Raw genomic sequence first — 22,584 nt, forward strand, 5'->3', positions numbered from 1 at the left:
TGTATTCTAGGAAATAACTCTTTGATTTGTCCTTTTAAGCTTTTATCTATTTTTAGGCCACAAGAAAAAAATTATGGAAAATGTTACTTCAATAAATACCTCAAGAGGTTAACTTTTTCTTGAATTTTAACTAGTGCCTTTTAAATTTTTCTATTATCAAAGCCACGTGAAAGATCAAAAAGTCAATTAGAGATGTCTATAATCTCTGATAGGTTTTCTAGCAGATGCTGAGCTATATCTACATTTTGACAAACAAATATAGGAACTATTAGGTTTTGTATTGATTTCTTTAGCATGAACCATAGTGTTGGGTACTCAGTAGATGTTCAATAAATACACATTTTGAAGTTCTCATTATCAGTGAATCAGTTAAGAGTCTTAACTGCCTTATCTTTGTAATATACTAGTATGATCTGGGGGAGTTTAGGGATGGGGGAACACTCTGAAGAAGAGGTTTTTGTTTTTGTTTTGTTTTAAAGATTTTATTTATTTATTTGAGAGAGAGAGAATGAGAGAGAGCACATGAGAGGGGGTAGGGTCAGAGGGAGAAGCAGACTCCCTGCCGAGCAGGGAGCCCGATGCGGGACTCGATCCAGGGACTCCAGGATCATGACCTGAGCCGAAGGCAGTCGCTTAACCAACTGAGCCACCCAGGCGCCCTGAAGAAGAGGTTTTATGCTGTAAACGTCATTAAGAACTCCAGAATGCTGATACTGTGCTAATATCTCCTCTCAATTTTTTTTTTAAGATTTTACTTTTTTTATTTGAGAGAGAGCACACGCGCGCACGAGTAAAAAGCAGGCTTCCCACTGAACAGGGAGCCCGACACGGGTCTCAATCCCAGACCCTGGGATCATGAACTGAGCTGAAGGCAGACGCTAACCAACTGAGCCACGCAGGTGCCCTCTCCTCTCAATCTTAAATGAATAATTAACAGTCAGCACAGAAGTTAACAGTAACTATAAATACTTTAATAATTTTGGTTTTTAATAAGCAAACAGCAATATAATTTACATCTAAATTTCTAGAGGAACCCAAAAAACAAAGGTATGCTTACCTGTGAGGGTCTTTGGAACTTGGTATAATATATACACATTCCCTCTTGGTCAAAGTGCTTTCTATCCAGGATTTCTGGGACTGAAACAAAAAGTTTTAAAAGACAGTTTATAAATTAACTCACTGATAGTACAATGAAGTAATTTAATGATAAGTACATAAAAAAAAATAGTTCTATACTATTTAACTTTTTTCCAATTCACTATTTACCAAGAGTATAAAGACTTACTGAAGAAAACACACCTAAAATATAATAATCATTCAAGTCCACTGTGATTTAGATTACTAAATCAATATGCTGTGAAAATATTGTTGTTTCACATAATGAGAGGAGGAAAATCAAGTCTGAGATTCCCAATATGGGCCAAATACCTAGAGAGGGGCTGGTATGATCCTGGGAAGTGGATCATTTAAAAACCAATTAAAAGTGATTGTCAGATTTAACTAGCAAAATAAAACCTAGCTATATTTTATTTCTAAGTTAAATACATAAAACATAAGGGCATGGATGGTTAATGGTATACAGACGAAAAAGATACTAAGCAAATCTTAATCAAAAGAAAACTAGTATCAGGAAAAATAAACACTAAACATCAATAGGGATACGGTAGGTTATTACATGATTACAAATGTTTAATTCACAAGATTGCGATAACAACCTTAAATATGTGTAACCAAAGAGTCTCAAAATACATAACACAAGAAATTAATAGAATAAGACAAATCTAGGATCACAGTGGAAGATTAACACATTTCCCTCAATTACAGTAAATCTGAAATAATTTTTAAAATTGAAAAGTTGTTTTTAAATTAATTTTTTATACCACTATTTAAGTTTCTGCCTAGGTCCTTAGACTCTTAGACTCCGTATCCTCATCCTGCTACTGGTGACTGATTAAAAAGGAAGAGGCATTATGTACTGGGACAGATGAAACTCTTATAACAGAGTAGATTAAAAACTGTGGAATCCATCCTCTATATAATTTAGCAACATAATCAGGACAGTCCAAAAAGGAAGAGCCTATGTTCTAAAAGGAAACCTCTGAGAGAAGCGACATTCTAGACAATATTATGATGGGTGAAGTTTTGCAGGTTCCTCTCAAATCCTTCAGGTACCCTAATAATAAACCTTAGTCTATTCCCTCAGTGCTAATTCTGGTAAATTCTGCCAAAATTCTCTCTCCATTTCAAAATGTCCATTTCCTTAAATGCTGAGCAAGGAGCCTGATGCGGGGCTCGATCCCAGAACCCTAGGATCATGACCTGAGCCGAAGGCAGCCGCTTAACTGACTGAGCCGCCCTGCCCCTAAATAGTTCTTTAAATAGACTCACTTAGGTGGGAACAAATTACATCATGATCCCCTAGTTATAAAAATCACAGGATGACCTCTAGAACATAGCACCCTGAGTCAGCAAAATATCCTACATTCTAAAGCTCACTTAGCATAATCCCTCCACCACCTTCTCATTCTAACTAAAATCCGGTATTCCTTAGAAAAATCTGCTTCCCCTACATGGGGGGGTGGGGGGTAGGGGCAGGAATCTCTCTAGTTTAACTATACCAGAAATTCATCTTTGCTTCTAGAATACATCTGGCAAACCCAACCCTGATTCAACTTAATTGCCCAACTACTCCATAACTGCTTACTTAGTGTTAATGTAACTAGACAAAACAGAACAATGCTCCCTAGTTTCATTTTAAAACCCTGACCACAAACCTCAAATGCTCCTTAATGATGCCCAACAATTACACTATATATCCCTAGTCCATTTTCTCATTCTCCTATATGATTTCACACTACTTCCTTCTCTCCTCAAACCTCCAAACCTTCTTCCCCATTCTCACTCTCCACAGATGACCTCACTTCCCATTTAACTGAGCAAATTTAAGCAACAAGAACTTGTACAAGCTTCTATCATATATATCCACCAGTAAGTACCTGTACCCACATATTCTGCCTTCCTTCCTACGACTATATGTACTTCTATTTTAAGTCCAACCATTCCTCTTGTGCCCTAAATCCCATACACCTCACTAAAGGACATTGACCACCAATTCCTTCTTAATTTTTTTTTGTTCTTTATTAACTCATTCCCATCAGCATGCAACATGTCATTATTGTCCTCATTTTAAAAAACAAAACAAACCTTTGATTGACTCCACCTTCCCCTCAAGCTAACACTCCATGTTTCTGCCTCCATCTACAATACAGATCATTGGTAAAAGTTTTTCCCTTTTCTTTTCCTGCCACGCTTTCTAAAACTCACTCCAGTCAGGCTTTCAAGCCAACCACCCTCTTGAAATAAGTTTAAGTTTCAACAAGGGACACCTGGGTGGCTCAGTCGGTTAAACATCTGTCTTTGGCTCAGATCATGATCCCAGGGGGCTGGGACTGAATCCCACATAGGGCTCCCTGCTCAGTGGAGAGCCTGCTTCTCCGTCTCCCTCTGCTGCTCCCTCTGCTTGTGTGCACGCTCTCTATCTCTCTCAAACAAATAAAATCTTTAGGGGCGCTTGGGTGGCTCAGTCATTGTGTTCTGCCTTCAGCTCAGTCATGGTCCCAGGGTCCTGGGATCAAGCCCCACATCGGAGTCCCTGCTCCACGGGAAGGCTGCTTCTCCCTCTCCCACTCCCCCTGCTTGTGTTCCCTCTCTTGCTGTGTCTCTGTCAAATAAATAAATAAAATCTTAAAAATAAATAAATAAAAATAAAATATTTTAAAAAAGAAATAAATAAGTTTCAACAAGATCACTAATGACTTTCTCTAAATCCAAAGGTCAATTTTCAGGACTCATCTTCATTGAGTCCTTCATTCTAGCAGCATTTAACAAAGTTGTCATTCTCACCCTCTTTAAACATCATCAGTTAGTTTGGCCTTTTCACCGGTCACTCCTTTTATCTCCCTTGCTAATTCCTCCCCTCTTCTCCCCAGTCTTTTTTGTTTTGTTTTAAGATTTTTATTTATTTATTTGAGACAGAGAGCACGCGCGCACAAGCAGGGGGAGCTGAAGAAGGGTGCCCAATGCAGGGCTCAATCCCAGAACCCCAAGATCATGATCTGAGCCGAAGGCAGATGCTTAACCAACTGAGCCACCCAGACACCCCTCTTTCTCCCCAATCTTTGGACTTCTTTTTTCCAATTATATTCGCTCTTTCAGTGCTCGCACCCAGTTTATCACAATATACTGGATGACTCCCAAATTTATATTTCCACACTAGAACCCTCCCTAAACTCCATGCTCATATATCCAACTGCCAACTCAACAGGTTGATTTTGATGTCCAAAAGGCATCTTAAATTTAAGATGGCCTGAACCGAACTCACCTTTCATCCACTCTTTTCTTATACAGTCTTCCCAATCTCAGTAAATGCCAACTCTATTCTTCCAGTTCTATTTTTTTTAAGGCAAAAATCTTCATCACCTCTTGCCTGGCTTATCAGAATCCACTCATGTTACCCCTGCCACCTTACAGTCTCTATTCATCAAAAGAGATAAAGTAGTATTCTTTCTTTGAATGAATATAAAGAGTTTATTCGGTGCATATTTGGGTATACAACAATTTGGAACACAGATTCTAACAATAATTATTAACGCACAAAATCTTACATGTCATGCAACTCTTTGCCAAGATTCCAACTTTCTTCCATGCAACAGATATGAAGATCTAAATGGAAATCTAGCTAAGTCTTAAACATAAAGTAATATTTTAAAAATATATCAGGGGTGCCTGGGTGGTGCAGTTGGTTAAGTGTCCAACTCTTGGTTTTAGCTCAGGTCCTGATCTCAGGGTTGTAAGACGGAGCCCCGCGTCGGGCTCTGCGCTTGGCGCAGTCTGCTTAGAACACTCTCCCTCTTCCTCTCCCCTCCCCCACTCTCTCTCTAAAATAAGTAAAACCTTTAAAAATATGTCATTATGTCACTTCTCAAGACTCTCCAATGCCTTCACATTTTACTCAAGAGTTTTTATAAAAGCCAGTCCTTACAATAACCTTTAAGGTCCTAGTGCTCTGCGTCTCTGCATCCTGCCTCGTTACTTCGATTCTATCACCTCCTTCAAGTCCTTGAGTAAACGTCACCTTCCTAATGAAGCTTACACTATTTAAAAATGCAATTTCCACCACGACCCCTCACCCCCTTATGGAACTACAGAGTAATAGAACCATATCCCCAGGATCACAAGAGCACTGTCCTGAGAACCAAAAGATCTGGCCGTACCAGTTAAACTGCTAGTATATATACTATTCCTATCCTAGACCCTTATCCCACTCCACAACCATACACTGATGTTAAGGCAGAGCAGGGGTAACTGAAAAGACAAGACATTTCATATGACTTCTGCTCATAACTTGAAAAAAAATATCATTTGGTAGTGCTGCTCTGACATGTGACGATATGAGGCTGAACTTCTACCAAGACCAACTTAACCTACTGCTTGAAACTCATGAAATTTTCATTATGCTATTATTAAAAAAAACAGGATTCAGGAGTAGTACTGAAATTATACTGTGCTTTGTTATTTAAAGGTTGCATGTCTTAGACAAATTGGAAATGGTTTGTAAAAACAAGGCAGGTTAGTGATTGTACTTATGCTATATGCTTACTGCTTTTTCATTTATTAATTTAATTCAGATATAGACAATATAGGAAAAGTTTCGTCATTTATTAAAAAGTTAAACATAAACTTATGTATCACCCAGCAATTCTACTCTAAAGTATCTTCCCAAGAAAAATGAAAACATGTCCACACAAAGACTTGTATTTGAACGTCCATAGAAGAAATATTCATAACAGCCAACAAAATCAAATAGCCACATAATAGTATACTACTTATAACAATAAGGGGGACAAGCTAAGGATAACATGCAACATTGCTATACCTCAAAAACATTAAGTAAAAAAAGTAAGGCAATAAGATTACATAATTGCATTTACATGAAACTTCTAGAAAAGACAAAACCATAGAAACAATAAATTTAGTAAATGCCTGGGGCTGAAAGTAAGAATAGTGATAAACCGCAAACAAATACAAGAGAACTTTGTGAAAGGACAGTAGTGTTCTAAAACTATATTGTGGTGGTTATAACTAAATAAATGTATTAAAAACCATCAAGGGACACCTGGGTGGCTCAGTCGGTTTAAGTGTCTACTGTGAGCTCAGGTCATAATCCCAGGGTCCTTGGATACAGCCCCTCCTCCCCCTCCCCCTCAGCAGGGAGTCTGCTTCTCCCTCTCCCTCTGCTCCTCTCCCCCGCCTTCCCAGGCGCCCTGCTCATGCTCTCTCAAATAAATAAAATCTTTAAAAAAACAAAACAAAAAAACATCAAACTTGTATACTTACCAAGGGCAAATTTTAGAATATGTGCATTATACCACAATAAAGCTGTTTAAAAGGCAGGGGAGGGTTGTTAAGAAACATGTAAAACAGAAGAGGTCAAATGTATGTTTAATCAGAGTTCCAGAAGGAGAAAAGGGCAAGAATGGGCAAAGGTAATGTTTAAAGAGATGATAAGAATTTCCCAGATCAATGAAAAACACCTATCTGCAGATTCTGAGAACCCAACATGACGATAAAGAAAAAAACCTTAAAATACAGTTAATTTAGAGTAAGTCAGAGGTAGAATATTCCAGAAGTGATCTTCTATTAGTTACAAGTTCATAAAACACCTTGAGGCATATGTTTTCAAATGCAAACTCCCTGAAGATAGTGCTTGTTTTATTGTGTTTGGGTACTCTCTACACCCAACATGGGGATCCAACCCCAAGATCAAGAGTCATGTGCTTTTCCGGCTGAGCCAAGCCAGGCACCCCAGATAGTGGTTGTTTATAATCTGCTTTGTATAACAAATGAAGGTCAAAGGAGGACAAATGCGACGGGGGGGGGGGGTCTTCCTAGGCTCAAATAGAGATAAAGACTACCCCCCCCCCAAAAGAAGACTCCCATGATACCACAGGCTACACTTGGCATGGCTCTTAGAAAAACAGATTAGGATCACAAATTGCCAACAAGGCAGCGTCAACTATTCCACTTTGGTGGGAGTCCCTAGATAAACCATGCAGCAGACAGCTTAAGTGCAAGATGATAAGATACACAATGAGTAGGTACAGGATCTGCCCTTGTCTCATAAACCTCAAAAGCCAGTTATCTCTTGTAACAACCTCATAGATTCCAAGGTCCCCCACAAGGGAAATGCCCAGTTTCAGGAGTCACTGCACAAAGGAAAACCCAAAGCTATGACTCCTCTATTACTAGATATAGTTTCCCAATCCTAATTTACCCATATGTCACATAAAAGATGCTGCCTAAAAACACAGTTGACATTGCATCTTTGTAAACCCTTTGCCCAAAGTACAAATAACAAGAGATAACTTTAAGTGGTAGATACAGTGTGTTTGTCAGGCACTGTTCTAAATGTTTTATATGCATTAAGTCATCTTATGCTCACAGTAATCCTATGAACCGGGTACTATTAGTATCCCCACATTATAGAGGCAGAGACTAGTTAGACATAGAAGTTAGGGAATTGTCCAAAGTCACATAGCTAACAGTTTGCCCTGACTCCAAAGCCTCTACAGTCTTTTTTTTTTAATTTTATTTTATTATGTTATGTTAATCACCATACATTACATCATTAGTTTTTGATGTAGTGTTCCATGACTGACTTTTTAAGAGAAATTTAAGGTAAGTATTTCAAGACCACTTGATGATATGCTTTAAATAAGCCACTGAGTAGAAATACATTAATAACTTTAAAAGGGGAATTCCTATGTGATTGTTCTGTATATAATTTTCTGAACATGGAAAAAAAAAAACAGAAGCGCTGACATACTTCTAAAAGGTATTGTTTTTTAGTTTTTGTTTTTCAAAGTCCCAACATGAGCGTTCTTCCTCACTTCTGTGCAGCCATGTAGTTAAGAGTTGAGGCTTTTGAGTCAGGGTGTCAGGTTCAAATCTCTGCTCTGCTGCTTACGTTCTTTGTGACCCCAGGCAAGTTCCAAAATTCTCTGATCTTCAGATTCCTTATCTGTTCTTCCTTTCTTTACCTCTTCTGCTGGGCTGGCAGTCAGCTGCAGAGCCAAGCTCCACTTTCAGCTTCAAGTCTAGCTGGCTTAAGGGAGCTCCAAGTATGTCTCATTTTCTTTCTGGGACCAGTGGCTAGTGAAAGCATGTCCTTCTCATGGTGTCTTTCAGTTCTGTCTCTCCCTAAAAGGTATTGTTAATTACTAACTACTGCTAACTAGTATTAGCTTTCCCCCTATTCTGCTCCTTAGCTGCAGCCTGCCTGAAGCAACTCTAGCTACAGTTGTTCAAACAGGGTTGGGGTAGGGATGGAGGAATTAGTTCAACAGATTTCAAAATGACTGCTCTACAGCAATGAACTAATGGCCCAGTTAAGTCTAAAGTTTGCAAAACTTTGGATATGTATTCATTGAAATACTCCTAAAAATGAATCACAGGTATATATACCTTTCATACCTTATGTCTTTCTACTAAATGTAAATAAAAATATTTTCACAGACATTTAATTTAGGAGTTAGTTATATATGGAAAAAAATGAATCCCAAGTAGCATCTAACATAAAAATAATCAGAGCTCTTGTTAGGAAGATTAGTGTGGAAGAGAGACAAGTAAAAGTAAACCAGAGCCACCAGTATCTGGGGGAGGGGCAATGGGCTCCTGGACTAGTAAAGGAATGAATACAAGAGATAATTTCCAAATCCTTTAGTTTAGCATGATGTCTTTTAAAAAAAAAAAAAAAGGGAAGAACAAAAAAACTACAGAATGTATTAATACAGTCCTGGTTTCTAATTCTTTCTTCAAATTTACCTCTATCATTATTTTTCAACAACATGCACAATTTACCTGGTCCCAAATGAACATCTCTCCCATTAAACTGATGCTTCCTTCAATGTCCTACTAGAGAGGTATGGCTATACTCTAAATGGGGGATCAACAAAGAGTGTTGGTAAATGTTTTAAGGCTTTTTGGACCACATACCCTCTCTGTCACATACTCTTTATTTTGTTTTTTAACCCTTAAAAAAATGTAAGAATGATTCTTAACTCAAAGTCATAAAAAACAGGTCTTGGCCAGATTTGGTCCACATGACATGGTATATCAACCCATGCTCTGAATCCCATAAAACCATGGATCTTTCATGTCCCTACTGTGTCAATTCAATCCAACAAGCATGTGCCAAGCTCTTCAGATTCTTCTACACGGTTTCTTCAACACTTAATATACCTCTATACACTTCTACCATCCCAGCAGATCCTTGTATTAAGATTTGCTTTTCAATGATGGGAAAAAAAAGGGTAGGGCTAAAGAACTTTAGATGTTCACTAACAGTTATTTTTCCTGCAAGAATTTCAATAGAAAAAGCATTTATTTAAGGGGCGCCTGGGTGGCTCAGTCACTTAAGCGTTCGACTCTTGATTCTAGCTCAGGTCTGATCTCAGGGTCATGAGATTGAGCCCCTCATCAGGCTCTGCGCTGCCCCTCCCCCCAGCCAAAAGCATTTAAATAAATTATATATATAACCATAAAACCTAAATACCAGTGAACAAAAAAATCTAGTACTTTGAGTACACATACCTAGCTTTTTTCCAGAAACAATGGTCTTTTCCAATCACCATCAACCTAAGACACTTTAGTCACTTTAGGTATTCATTTTTTGAGTATTTTGATAAAATATATAACTACTAAAAACAGGAATGCTGTTGGGATTTCAGGACCTAGTACAAATCTTGTTCACAAATTAGTTTCATTCTACTATTCTTGTTCTAAACAGCCAGTACTATCCCTTCACAACCTCAACTCTTCCATAGTAGTTTCTAACTGGCAAATCGATCCAAACTTTAGTAAAACGCCTCGCTAAGTCACTTAAATTGTATCACTCTTAATGCTCACAAATTTTCACCAAATTTTGTGCCTGCATAAGCATGTTTCAGGACTATCTCTTACAGCTTCCTCTACCTTAAATATTCACCAATTTTGTTTATTTCAAGGGCTAACTGCCTTTCACTTTATGTAGCTGTCAAATGTAAATATATTCTCCCCACACAACAGCATTCTTGTTGTTCATGGCCCTCATTTATTACATTAGGGATCAGCTTCACACACCTGAGAGTCACATACCCCAGGTGACGGTTATAAATCCTTTCCAATGAGAGGTTTCTGCATTTTGAGAAATGCTGAGTTTCTGCTCTGCCATCAGATACCCAATAAAATGTGCCTTGGATTCTAAACACATATATAAATTCCTAATTTTATACTTCTTTTTTTGCTCGGCTGCATTACTGAGTTTTACCAAGAGGTGGCACACTATAAACACAAACCTGAAAATTCCTAAACTTAAATGTTTTAGGTAAAGTAAAAACTAACTACAAACAGAATGTTAGCACTAGAAAGAAATCTTTTTTTAAAGATTTTATTTAGGGGCGCCTGGGTGGCTCAGTCGTTAAGCGTCTGCCTTCAGCTCAGGTCATGGTCCCAGGGTCCTGGGATCAAGCCCCGCACTGGGCTCCCTGCTCCCTGGGAAGCCTACCTCTCCCTCTCCCACTCCCCCTGCTTGTGTTCCTGCTCTTGCTATCTCTCTGTCAAACAGATAAATAAAAAAAATCTTAAAAAAAAAATAAAAATAAAGATTTTATTTCTTTAGAGAGAGGGAGGGAGAGAGAGAACAAACAGGTGGGAGGGGGAGAGGGAAAGGGAGAGAGAGAATCTTTTTTTTTTTTTTTTTTAAGATTTTATTTATTTATTTGACAGTGAGAGACACAGCAAGAGAGGGAACACAAGCAGGGGTAGTGGGAGAGGGAGAAGCAGGCTTCCCACCAATCAGGGAGCCCAATGCGGGGCTCGATCCCAGGCCCCTGGGATCAGGCCCCTGGGATCATGACCTGAGCCGAAGGCAGACGCTTAACGGCTGAGCCACTCAAGTGCCCCTGGAGAGAGAGAATCTTAAGCAGGCTCCACACCCAGCACAGAGCCCAACAAGGGGCCAATCTCAAGACCCTGAAATCATGACCTGAACCCAAATCAAGAGTCCGATGCTAACGGAGTGAGCCACCCAGGCGCCCCAGCCCTAGAAGGAAACTTAAAGATTAATTCTGTGATTTCCAGTGGTTAAAGAACAGAAATTCTGGAGTCAGAGTAACCAGAGTTAGAACTCTAGCTTGGTTGTTTACTATCCATGCAACCTTAAGCAAGTTTCTGACCTTTTGACCTAATAACAATACCTACCTTATAATGCTGCTCTAAAGATAAAATGATCCATGCAAGGTGTTTCAGCACAATGCATGACACACTGTCAAATTTCAACAATTTTTTTAATGCTTCAAAATTCCATAAGTTATAAATTCTTTGTCTTTCAGCAATAAGGGGCACACATATTATGAATAAACCTTCTAACATTTTACTCTCTCCATAAGTTAGTACCAGCATATCCTTCCTGCCTAGATGCTAATGGCAAAATTTGGGGGGAAAAATTAAAGATTGCTTTAAAAATTCTACTTCAAGATAAGTGGAAATCAGTCTACTTTTACAACTAAAGACTATGATTCTACATATTAATATTAGAAAGGAGCTGCCAGCTATGTTAGTTCTAGTAGACTAACCCTCTTACAAATAACAACCATGCATCTGGACAAAATAAAAACAAAAAACAACTAACGGGCTGAAACTGACTGGAGTCTACACTTAAAATTAAGTAATAGCACTGAATGAGTTTCCCATTTTTTAAGGCTTTTTGCCTGAAAACAAGCCCTGCTGCTCCACACTACTGAACAGCTAAAATTCCCAACAGAAATCCCAGTCTTACTGGCTTAAAAAAACACAATACCAAGTCCCAAAGTGACAATAGCAGCAAGAAAGAGATGGGAAAAGGCCTTCAAAGGAGAAAGTCACATAAAGCCTATCCTAAATACTGCATATTAACTATGCTCAAATCTCTAGCAGACCTATAACGTATGTGCATATGGGGCAGACTCCAAGCAGCCCAGTTAAGAATAAAATAACTGAACAGACACTTTTGCTACCCACAAGGAGATAAGAGTATGGAATTTGAGTACAGTCAAGTAAATCAACTCTTAGTCTGATCGGAACTGCCATAACAAATACCATAAGCTAGGTGGCTTAAACAACCAAAATTCATTTTTTCAGTTAAAGAAACTGTAATCCAAGATCAATGTGTCAACAGGGTCAGTGTCTGGGTAAAAGCTCTCTGCTTGGGTTGCAGATAGCGGTCTTCTCACTGTGTCTTCACATGGTGGAGAGAGCAAGCTCTCTGGTGGTTCTTATAAGGGCCCTAACTTGGGTGCCTGGATGGCTCAGTTGTTAAGCGTCTGCCTTCGGCTCAGGTCATGGTCCCAGGGTCCTGGGATCGAGCCCCACATCGGGCTCCCTGCTCTGCGGGGAGCCTGCTTCTCCCTCTCCTACACCCCCTGCTTGTGTTCCTGGTCTCGCTGTATCTCTAATAAATAAATAAAATCTTTAAAAAAAAAAAAAAGGGCCCTACCCCCATGACCCCATCTAACCCTAATTATTCCCAAAGACCCCATCTCCAAGTACCATTACATTGGGGGTTAGGGTTTCAACAAAGAATTCAGGGGAACATAAACACTGAGTTCCTAACAACTACCTTAAGAAGAATCAAGAACACTATAACAGAACCCAGAGTCTATAAGGTAACATTCACAGTGTCTATGATACAATTCAAATTTACTAGACTTAAGAAGACAGGAAAGGGGCACCTGGGTGGCTCAGTCAGTTAAGCATCTGCCTTCGGCTCAGGTCATGATCCTAGAGTCCTGGGATCGAGCCCCGCATTGGGCTCCCTCCTCAGCGGAGGGCCTGCTTCCCCCTCTGCCCCTCACCCTGCTCGTGCTCTCTCTCTCTCAAATCAATAAATAAAATCTTAAAAAATCTTAAAAAAAGAAAGAGAAGAAACAGGAAATGTGACCCATACTCAAAAGGGAAAAAAAAAGTTTATGCATATTAATAAAATGCATATACTTAAAAAATTAAATGACAAGCGCTATGAATTGTGCAAGACTGCTGAATCTCAGATCTGTATCTCTGAAACAAAAATGCAATATATGTTAAGGAAAAAAAAAGAAGAAGAAGATAGCAGGAGGGGAAGGATGAAGGGGGGGAAATCGGAGGGGGAGACGAACCATGGGAGACGATGGACTCTGAAAAACAAACTGAGGGTTCTAGAGGGGAGGGGGCGGGAGGATGGGTCAGCCTGGTGATGGGTATTAAAGAGGGCACCTTCTGCATGGAGCACTGGGGGTGTTATGTGCAAACAATGAATCATGGAACACTCCATCAAAAACTAATGATGTAATGTATGGTGATTAACATAACAATAAAAAATTTTTTTAAAAATTAAATGACAGGGGCGCCTGGGTGATGCAGTCGGGTAAGTGTCTAACTCTTGGTTTCAGCTCAGGTTGTGATCTCAGGGTTGTGAGACTGAGCCCCACATCGGGCTCCATGCTCAGCGTGGAGTCTGCTTGAGACCCTTGCTCCCTCTCCCTCTGCCCCCTGCAAATAAATAAAATTTTTTAAAAAATTAAATGACACTACAGACCTAGAAATTTCAAGTTATGTGAAAAATTGGTACAGAGGTCAATATGCCTGCCAACAATGGCACAGGCAGTGACATAGAAAAATTAAGGCTAGCCCAAAGCAAAATGTTGAACTAGGCTGGCACTCTGACTTCCTCTACCAGAGCCCAACTCATTTGACCTTCTGGCACTCTTATAGGTCCTTTAGAGTTTTGTTCTTTCTCTTAATTGACTGCCAACTACTTAACTAATAATTGGGAATTGTTGATAATTAGTGAACCCTCTAAGAGGGTCTTAAAGACACTACTGAATAGCCTCAGTGGAAATAACAAATAGTTGGTCAAATTTTATATATTAAAAAATTAAACTGAATCAAATTCATACCATAACTATGTCTGTAAAGAGAGTCCTACTACATCCAACCTTATTTTCTGTTTTGCTTTCCTGGCAACCTCATGGAGATTGCTACCCCTGTTGTTTAATGGCCCAATACTGCTCTAGATTTGTGGGATAGAAAATGTTTGATAAAGAAAAGTATGAGCAGTTGCCATCATGCCATACCTTGGAGTCTAAGATATTAAATAACTGAAGTCGACAAACAGAACAATGGCATAAATCGCTTTGAAATGGAAACTTACCTTTAAGGAAACTTGGCATATGATGGAGAGCGATACAAATCAGGAGAAAATATGAACTATTACTCTGTGGTATATGAACTACCACACTAAATCCAAAAATGAATACTAGATGGATTAGAGTCAAATGTGTAAAGCAAAACTTTAAAAATTCTACCAAAAATGGGGTGGCTCAGTCGGTTAAGCATGTGCCATGATCCCAGGGTCCTGGGATAGAGCCCCACATCAAGCTCCCTGCTCAGTAGGAAGTCTGCTTCTCCCTCTCCCTCTGCCCCTCCCTCCTGCTTGTGCTCTCTCTCGATCTCTCTCTCAAAAAAATAAAATCTTCAAAAAAATAAAATATAAAATAAAATTTCTACAAAAAAAAAATAGAATAACTTTATGACCCCAGGAAAAGAAAAGGCATATGCTATAAAGAAAACAGTGATGGGACGCCTGCTGGCTCAGTTGGGGTTGTGAGTTCAAGCTCCACATTGGGTGTGGAAATTACCAAAATAAAGCTTAAAAAAACAAGAAAATACTGATAAATTATTACACTAAATTAAAAACCAATTACATCAACAATCTAAAAATAAGTAAATAGCCTAACATTAACCAAGTGAAAAATAAAAAGCTACAGGTTGGGGAAGATATTTGTAGCTCATAAACCGCCCCCCCTCCAAAAATATTCAGGATACCTAAAGAATTTCTACAAGTAAATAAATAAGAAAAAGATACCAATAGAAAACCAAGCAAAGATTATAAATAGGCAATTCACGAGAGGAGGGAACCACTGCCAGAAACTCATAACCTGAAATACTCAATGGTCAGTGGCATGCAAATTAAAACAATGAGGAACTATTTCATATTCATGAGTCTGGCAAAATAAAAGAACCCAATCAATGAGTGTGGCAAAGATACTGGAAGAACTGGGAACTCACATATACTTTATAGGGAATATAAACCACACTACTTCGGTCAACACTTTGGCAATATCTATAAAATTGAAGATGCATCTATCCTATGATTTACAATTCAACTTCTGGATATATGCATCCTAGAAAAATTCTCACACTTGTACATAAGATGATACATAATACTGCATCATTATATGTAAAAAACTGGAAATAAACTGCCCAATAACAGTAAAATGGATAACAGTATATTCATATAATGGAATAATATTCAGCAGTTAGAAGAAGCAAACTAAAAAGCCGCTATGAGCATGCATGGCAAGGCTGTCTTGCAGAGAAGCAGAATGTTAACTTTGAATGGAAATAAAGACAAAGAAAAATAAAAATAAAAGGGGTAAACTAGACCTTACATGTATTATTAAGATGAATAAATCTCCAAAACCTAATGTTGATTTAAAAAAACAACAAAGTCCACTAAAAGTCCATATATATAAAACTTAAAAATATCAAAAACTTATAAAAACTAAATATATGTTATATATTCTCTCTATATAGACATAGATATGTGTGTGTATATATGTGTGTGTGTGTATATATATATATGTATTTGTGACAATACTACAAAAGCATGCAAAGGAACAACAGGATGATAGTTATGTCTGCAGAAATGGAAAGTAGAATGAGATTTTGATGGAGTACATGGAAGGTTTCAATTTTATCTGTAATATTTTATTTCTCAAGCTGTGTGGTAGGAACATGGATGCCTATTATATTACAATCACTCTCATCTATCTGAATTCCAAAACAAAATACAATTACTAAAGAATTCAAATCATATACATTTATCTTAAAATTAGTTATATACCTGCAGTCAAATAGTACAATTTAAATTCTTCACTTTTATTCCTGGCTCCTTGTAAACCTAAAAAAATATTTTTCCCAAAGCAACAGAATCTGTTGAATTAAATGGATCCATCACATTAATCTAATTCAGTGATGACTGATATGTTTTCAGATGATGCCACAAAAGCTAATCTGAAAAAGAGAAATCTAAAGAAAATATTAGGACATTCTCTATTACAAAACTGCAGCCTTCATATTGTGAGTAAACTATATCAAGCTATTCTCTATCCCTGAGTAGTGTGATACTCTGTTGATAACATTTGTTATTAGGTTTTTAGAGTTTTTATTCAAGAGTTCTACCCATCATAGAAATCTGTTTAGTTTAATTAATAACTTTTCCAACTACTAGTGATCCCCTCTGACTAGTAAGTCTCTGTACTCTGTCAAAATACAACCTATATAACTGAAATGTGAATAATCTATCCAAAAGTTATTACAAAGCAATTTGGCAAAAAAGGAAATTCTAAGTTTTATAGCATTTGAAGAAAAAAATCTGGTAAAATAATTTTTTTTAAGGTAACACATTTAAATGACCTTAACTTTTTACTTAACATAACACCGGCCATCTTAGATTTCACAAATATACATGCCTCTGAGTATTAAGGTCCTTCTTCAAGTGCCTAATTTAATGAGTCAATATCTACTCCACCACTTATTGGCCTTACGACCTTTGGTGAGCAATTCTGCCTCTCTGTTCCTTACATAAATAATGGAAGAAAAAAACAGTGCCTACTTCATAGAATTTTGAGCGTAATAATATACAATGATACATGTAAAGCATTTAGAACAATGACCACAACTAAATGCTAATACATGTTAGCTGATATTGTGAAAATCTGTCTAAAGCCTATTACACACTTTTCTTTTTTTTTTTTTTTAGATTTTTTTTTTTTTTATTCATGAGAGACAGAGAGAGAGAGAGAGAAGCAGAGGGAGAAGCAGGCTCCCAAGGAGCAGGGAGCCCGATGCGGGACTCGATCCCAGGACCTTGGGATCACAACCCAAGCCGAAGGCAGACGCTCAACCGTCTGAGCCACCCAGGCGCCCCACACACTTTTCTTAATCAAGAGTACCTTCTGGGTATTAGGTATTGTATATTATACCCTTGAAGACAAGGAAGACTAATGGTTCACATACTAAAGGGTGATATACAGCCCTATCTTTCCAGTCTAGTTAGTGTTTCCTCAGTCTTATAGTAACAGTCTGCTTCTCAGATAACTTTTCTTCTATTCATTCCCAACATACTACCAAATTGTCAGAGGAAAATGGGTAACTAAACTTACTAAATTTCACTTTGTACATTATTTTTCAAACAGTGAACTCTGGGCTCAAGGTTGCGATATTCCCAAAATGGCATGACTCAAAAGTTTTTTTCTTTCCATGAGGAGCTGGGTTTCCACAAGTTGTGGTTTCCAGCAGTCTGGTAGCTAAATAGTTGAGGTGTTAAGTTATTAACATGTTTTCATGATGCAAGGAGGGACAAATAGTGTTTCACAAACTTCAATACTAGTATTGTTCCTGAGATCAAATAGAAGAAAGATTATCATCTGCTTTTTACAGAGAGGATAACAGTAGTGCTCATAAAAGAGTGTGATTTGGGGGCACCTGGGTGGGTCAGTCCATGATCCCAGGGTCCTGGAATTGAGTCCTGCATTTTTTATAAAGATAAACCAGAAGAGGTCCAATTTTCCAAGTCAAAATTTCATTCATATTCAAACTAATCTAATAATTGCAAAACTCCTTCTAAAAGTGACATATATCTAAGTTATTTTATATCAACTCACATAAGTAACTCAGTTCAAATCCCCACAGAGAGCCAAATAATACTCACCCTAAACTAATCTCAACTATTCTGAATTTGGGTACCTCTAGGTACCAAGCTTAAAACAGGCACTTAATGGCCTGGATGGCTCAGTCATTTAAGCGTGTGACTCTTGATTTCGGCTCAGGTCATGATCTCATAGTTGTGGGATCCAGCCCCATGCAGGCCTCCGCACTCAGCAGGGAGTCTGCTTGAGATTCTCTCCCTTTCCCTCTGCTTCTGCCCCCAACTCACGCACTCGTGCTCTTGCTCTCTCTCTCAAAAATAAATCTTTAAAACAAAACAAAATAAAATAGGCACTTAAGGAGCAGTCACTTAAAAAAAAAAAAAAAAGACTAAAATTTAATCATATACTGAAAGGTTCCTCCAAAAAATAAGGGGAGGGGCACCTGGGTGGCTCAGTCAGTTAAACATCTGACTCCTGACTTCTGCTCAGGTCATGATCTCAGGGTCATGAGGTCAAGCCCCAGGTGGGCTCCACACAGGGTGTGCAGCCTGCTTGAGATTCTCTCTCCCTCTCACCCTGCCCCTCCCCTACTCTCTCTAAACAAAATAAAATAAAATAAAAATAAGGGGAAAGAAAAACCTAGAATGAAATAACAGATCAATAGCAATAACCATCAATGGCTACTACTAAAACTATTATGTAAGTGTCTGACCAAGAACTCTACATTTTGAAAGATCAGGCAGCTAAAAACAGCAAACCCACTGGTCAATCTTAACATCAAAAACAAAGAAAAAAAGAAAAGAAAAGAAAAACAACCAGAAAGCATGTGCTTCTTAATGTGATGCAATACAAGATATGTAGCACGACCTGTGAAGTACTCTTGCCAAAATATCATACTACAATCTGATCAAGTCTTTAGATTAACCACAGGAAACAGAGGAGAAACAAGTTACATCACACTGTATGGATACATCCAACAAAATCCAAACTGTGGGAAATTCTACAGGGCAAATGATCTGGATTTTTGTCATTAAATAAATGATAAGTGATAAGACAAAAAAAAAAAAAAAAAGAGGGGTTACTAGACACTGAAAGACTTATTTATCAACCAGATGCTGTATGGAATTCTTTGGATGCTGATTTAAATAAACCAAATGAAGAAAAACATGAAACAATCAGGGAAATATGCTGAATATTTAATAATATTAAAGAATTACTGATTTTTCAGATGTGCTAATAGTAATATGGGTGTGTTAAGAATCCTTATCTTTTTAGAGAGATACACAATGAACTATTTATAGATGAAATATGTCTGAGGTTTGCTTTTAAATTATCCATTTGAGGGGGAATGGGAGGAGTAATAGAAGACACAAAATACACATTTCAAACTGTCAAAACTGGTCATGGAGGTATGGTGATTCATTTTCCTATTATATTTCTTTATGTATGAAATCTCCCATATTAGAATATTAAAGAGTATACAGAGCACTAGACCAAAAATATCTGATTGGTGGAACTCTCAAACTTTTGCAATTCCTTGCGCCTCAACAAACCTTCATTTAAAACTCAAAACCAGGGGGCGCCTGGGTGGCTCAGTCGTTAAGCGTCTGCCTTCGGCTCAGATCATGATCCCAGGGTCCTGGGATCGAGCCCCGAGTCGAGCCCCGCGTCGGGCTCCCTGCTCTGCTGGAAGCCTGCTTCTCCCTCTCCCACTCCCCCTGCTTGTGTTCCCTCTCTGTGTCTGTCATAAAAAAAAATTTTAAAAACAAAAAACAAAAAAACCCTCAAAACCAGGGGCACCTGGGTGGCTCAGTTGGTTAAGCGATTGCCTTCGGCTCAGGTCATGATCCCTCGGTCCTGGGATTGAGCTCTGGGCCCCACACCAGACTCCCTGCTTGGCCCCCTCCCTCTGCTGCTCCCCCTGCTTGTGCTCTCCTGCTCTCTGTCTGTCAAATAAATAAAATCTTTAAAAAATAATAAAATAAAATAAAAATAAAAACCAAAAATGTACATTTTAAGTATTGCCTTTAAGAATTACATTTGCACATATTTTTTAAAGATTTTATTTATTTATTCAACAGAGAGAGAAAGGAGAGAGAGCACAAGCAGGGGGAATGGCAGGCAGAGGGAGAAGCAGGCTCCCCGCTGAGCAAGGAACACGAGGAAGGACTGGATCCCAGGACCTGAGCTAAGGCAGCCCTTAACCAGCTGAGCCACCCAGGCGTCCCTACATTTGCATATTTTAAGTAATGACTTCAACTACGAAATGCTTTCATTTTATGTCTGGTTCTTATTACTGACATTTGCCAACACACACAAACACTTTACTCCACAGAAGTAACCAAGTAACCAAGTTCTGAATATTCTAAATCCTAAACATCTCAATCTGTCCTCCTCCTCCTACTTCTTTGTTTTAAGCCCTTAACACTTGGTCAGAGTCTTGCTATAGCCTCCTCCTTACGGGTCTCTCTTTTCAATTTAAACACACACCATTCACCCTCCATATTGTTTTCTTAAGAGGATCCCCACCATCTCCAGTATGAAATCAAAACTTCTTTGTATGACATACATTGCCCTCAGAAATACGGTCCTTGGAGCACCTGGGTGGCTCAGTCAATTGAGTGTTCAACTCTCGGTGTCAGCTCAGGTCATGATCTTGGGGTCCCGAGATCAAGCCCTGATTCAGGCTCTGTGCTCAGTGGGGGAGTTTGAGATTCTCTCCCTCTGCCCTCTGCCCCCTACCCCTGTTCATGCATGCTCTCAAATAAATAAATCTTAAAAAAAAAAAAAAATCTGGTATTTGTCTTTCTCTAGAACACTCCCACCAGTACCCCATATCATCCCATACTCCACTCATTCCTAACTGCATAAAGTATATATACAGTAGTTCCCAGAATAAACTAAGGATGCTCTTTCTCTTCTCAAGTTCAGTTCCCTTGGACTAAAACCAACTCAATGCCCCTTCTACTTCCAGGTTAATTCCAATTCCTACTGACTCTGTAAGACTCACTTCTACTATCAGCTTTTGTGCAAACCCACCCAGACTTTCCTTTCTCCCCTTGATTACCCCATATTTTCAAAATAATCTATGTAATAGTATCACACCACCCTTCTGGCTTTATCTGTATTGCCTTTCAAAACTATTAAGTACCACAGTGTTTGCAATACAGTAGACACTAAATGTTTTATGATGTATGCATCTTCCATTGACAACAACTAGATCTTTTATAAATAACTAGAATGTAAACTGTATGAAAGCAGAAAACTTGTCTAACACGTATTTGCCACTCCAGTGCCTATCACAGTGCTTAGAATATATTGAACACTGGGACGCCTGGGTGGCTCAGTTGGTTAATTGTCTGCCTTGGGCTCAGGTCATGATCCCAGGGTCCTGGGATGGGGTCCAGCATCGGGCTCCTTGCTCAGCGGGGAGCCTGCTTCTCCATCTGTCTGCTGCTCCCCTGCTTGTGCGCTCTCTCTGACAAATAAATAAAATCTTAAAAAAAAAAAAGAATATATTAAACACTAAATAAGTGATTACCAAATGAATAAAACAAATATTTCTGTAGCCATGGTAGACAATTTTGTACAAAATTTGATTCCACTCCAGGTTTTAAACTTGTGTTTCTGGTATCTTGGTTTGTTTTTTTTTTTTTTTTCGGTTGGTTGACTGAGCTGGGGGAGGGACAGAGAGGGAGGGAGACAGACTCCCTGCTGAGTAGGGAGCCTGACATGGGGCTGGATCCCAGGACTCTGAGCCAAAACCAAGAGTCAGAATGCTTAACCAACTGAGCCACCCAGGTGCCCCCCAGAAGCAAATACTTTAAATAATAGTTTACAATAAGAACTATGCAGTGTAGATACAACATACTTTGGTGAACTTTTGGGTGACAGTGTTGATCTAAAATTTGAGAAGGCTCAACAAATTATCATTACTGGACAACTTCAGTTTTCAGTTTTCACTATAATTTAATTGAAAATGGTAAAGGAAAAAAAAATCACACAACAGCAGTCAGGACTCAAGCAACGTAAAAAATAAAATCAGACCCTCAATTTCAAATTTTACAGTGAGAATTTCTCCCTGTAGAATCAAGAGGATTGTTAGCATGTACAATCAATCAACACTGAGTTCTTATTATGTGCCACAGACAGTGCACAACTTATGTATACAAACATATGGGGGCTGGGGGGGGGATATCTGCTATAAAAAAATGGACATAAATGGAAAGACAGCAGAAACAGGAGAAATTCAGACCACATCTCAATTTTTGAAGGTTAGGTTTCAAAATATGTATGTGGCAAGACATTAAGAGGCTGAATTTAAGAAGAGTATCTGAGGTAAGACTAAGAAATTACAGACTTTCGCTAGAAAGTCATTAGAAACAAAGTTGGTTTGAAGATGATGAATCATCTTGATTCCCATTTTCTAAGGTATCTAAAAATGTTTTTCAAAATAGTGAAATGGTGTGTTCAGATTTATGCTATTTACCATAAAAAAAAACCTATACACATAACTGAAGAGTCAGTATTAACGGTTTGCTTTTTTCCATTAAAAAGGCACTATATCGTTCAACTTTCCCTCCCAAAATAGATTCTCTTAAAACCCACTTAAGTAATAAATTTAAAAATCTGGTGTCGGTAACCCTTCTTTTAAAATTAAGGAAAAAAGTAAAATGACGCTTTTATTGACTTTACATTACCATAGAAAGTGGAAAATAGTGTAAGGTGCACTATTTATTCGTAGTATAACTATATTCGT

At 38.3% G+C, this 22,584-nt stretch overlaps 1 protein-coding gene across 4 annotated transcripts in view; it reads right to left on the reverse strand.

Moving 5' to 3' along the window:
* The window catches only part of TRPM7 (transient receptor potential cation channel subfamily M member 7), a 118,449-nt gene that overhangs the window by 94,624 nt on the left and 1,241 nt on the right, over positions 1-22,584 (reverse strand). For 3 of the 4 annotated variants that reach the window (XM_034994275.1, XM_034994277.1, XM_034994278.1), the window contains exon 2: positions 1,058-1,137. In XM_034994275.1, the coding sequence (XP_034850166.1) occupies positions 1,058-1,137 (80 nt within the window). Of the gene's footprint in view, positions 1-1,057; positions 1,138-4,381; positions 4,797-22,584 lie in introns of those variants that run through there. The other variant, XM_034994276.1, reaches the window with a different exon arrangement.

This window comes from Mirounga leonina, unplaced genomic scaffold, assembly GCF_011800145.1.
Source record: "Mirounga leonina isolate KUSES-001 unplaced genomic scaffold, KU_Mleo_1.0 Mir_91, whole genome shotgun sequence".
In the NCBI taxonomy this organism is placed as follows: Eukaryota; Metazoa; Chordata; class Mammalia; order Carnivora; family Phocidae; genus Mirounga; species Mirounga leonina.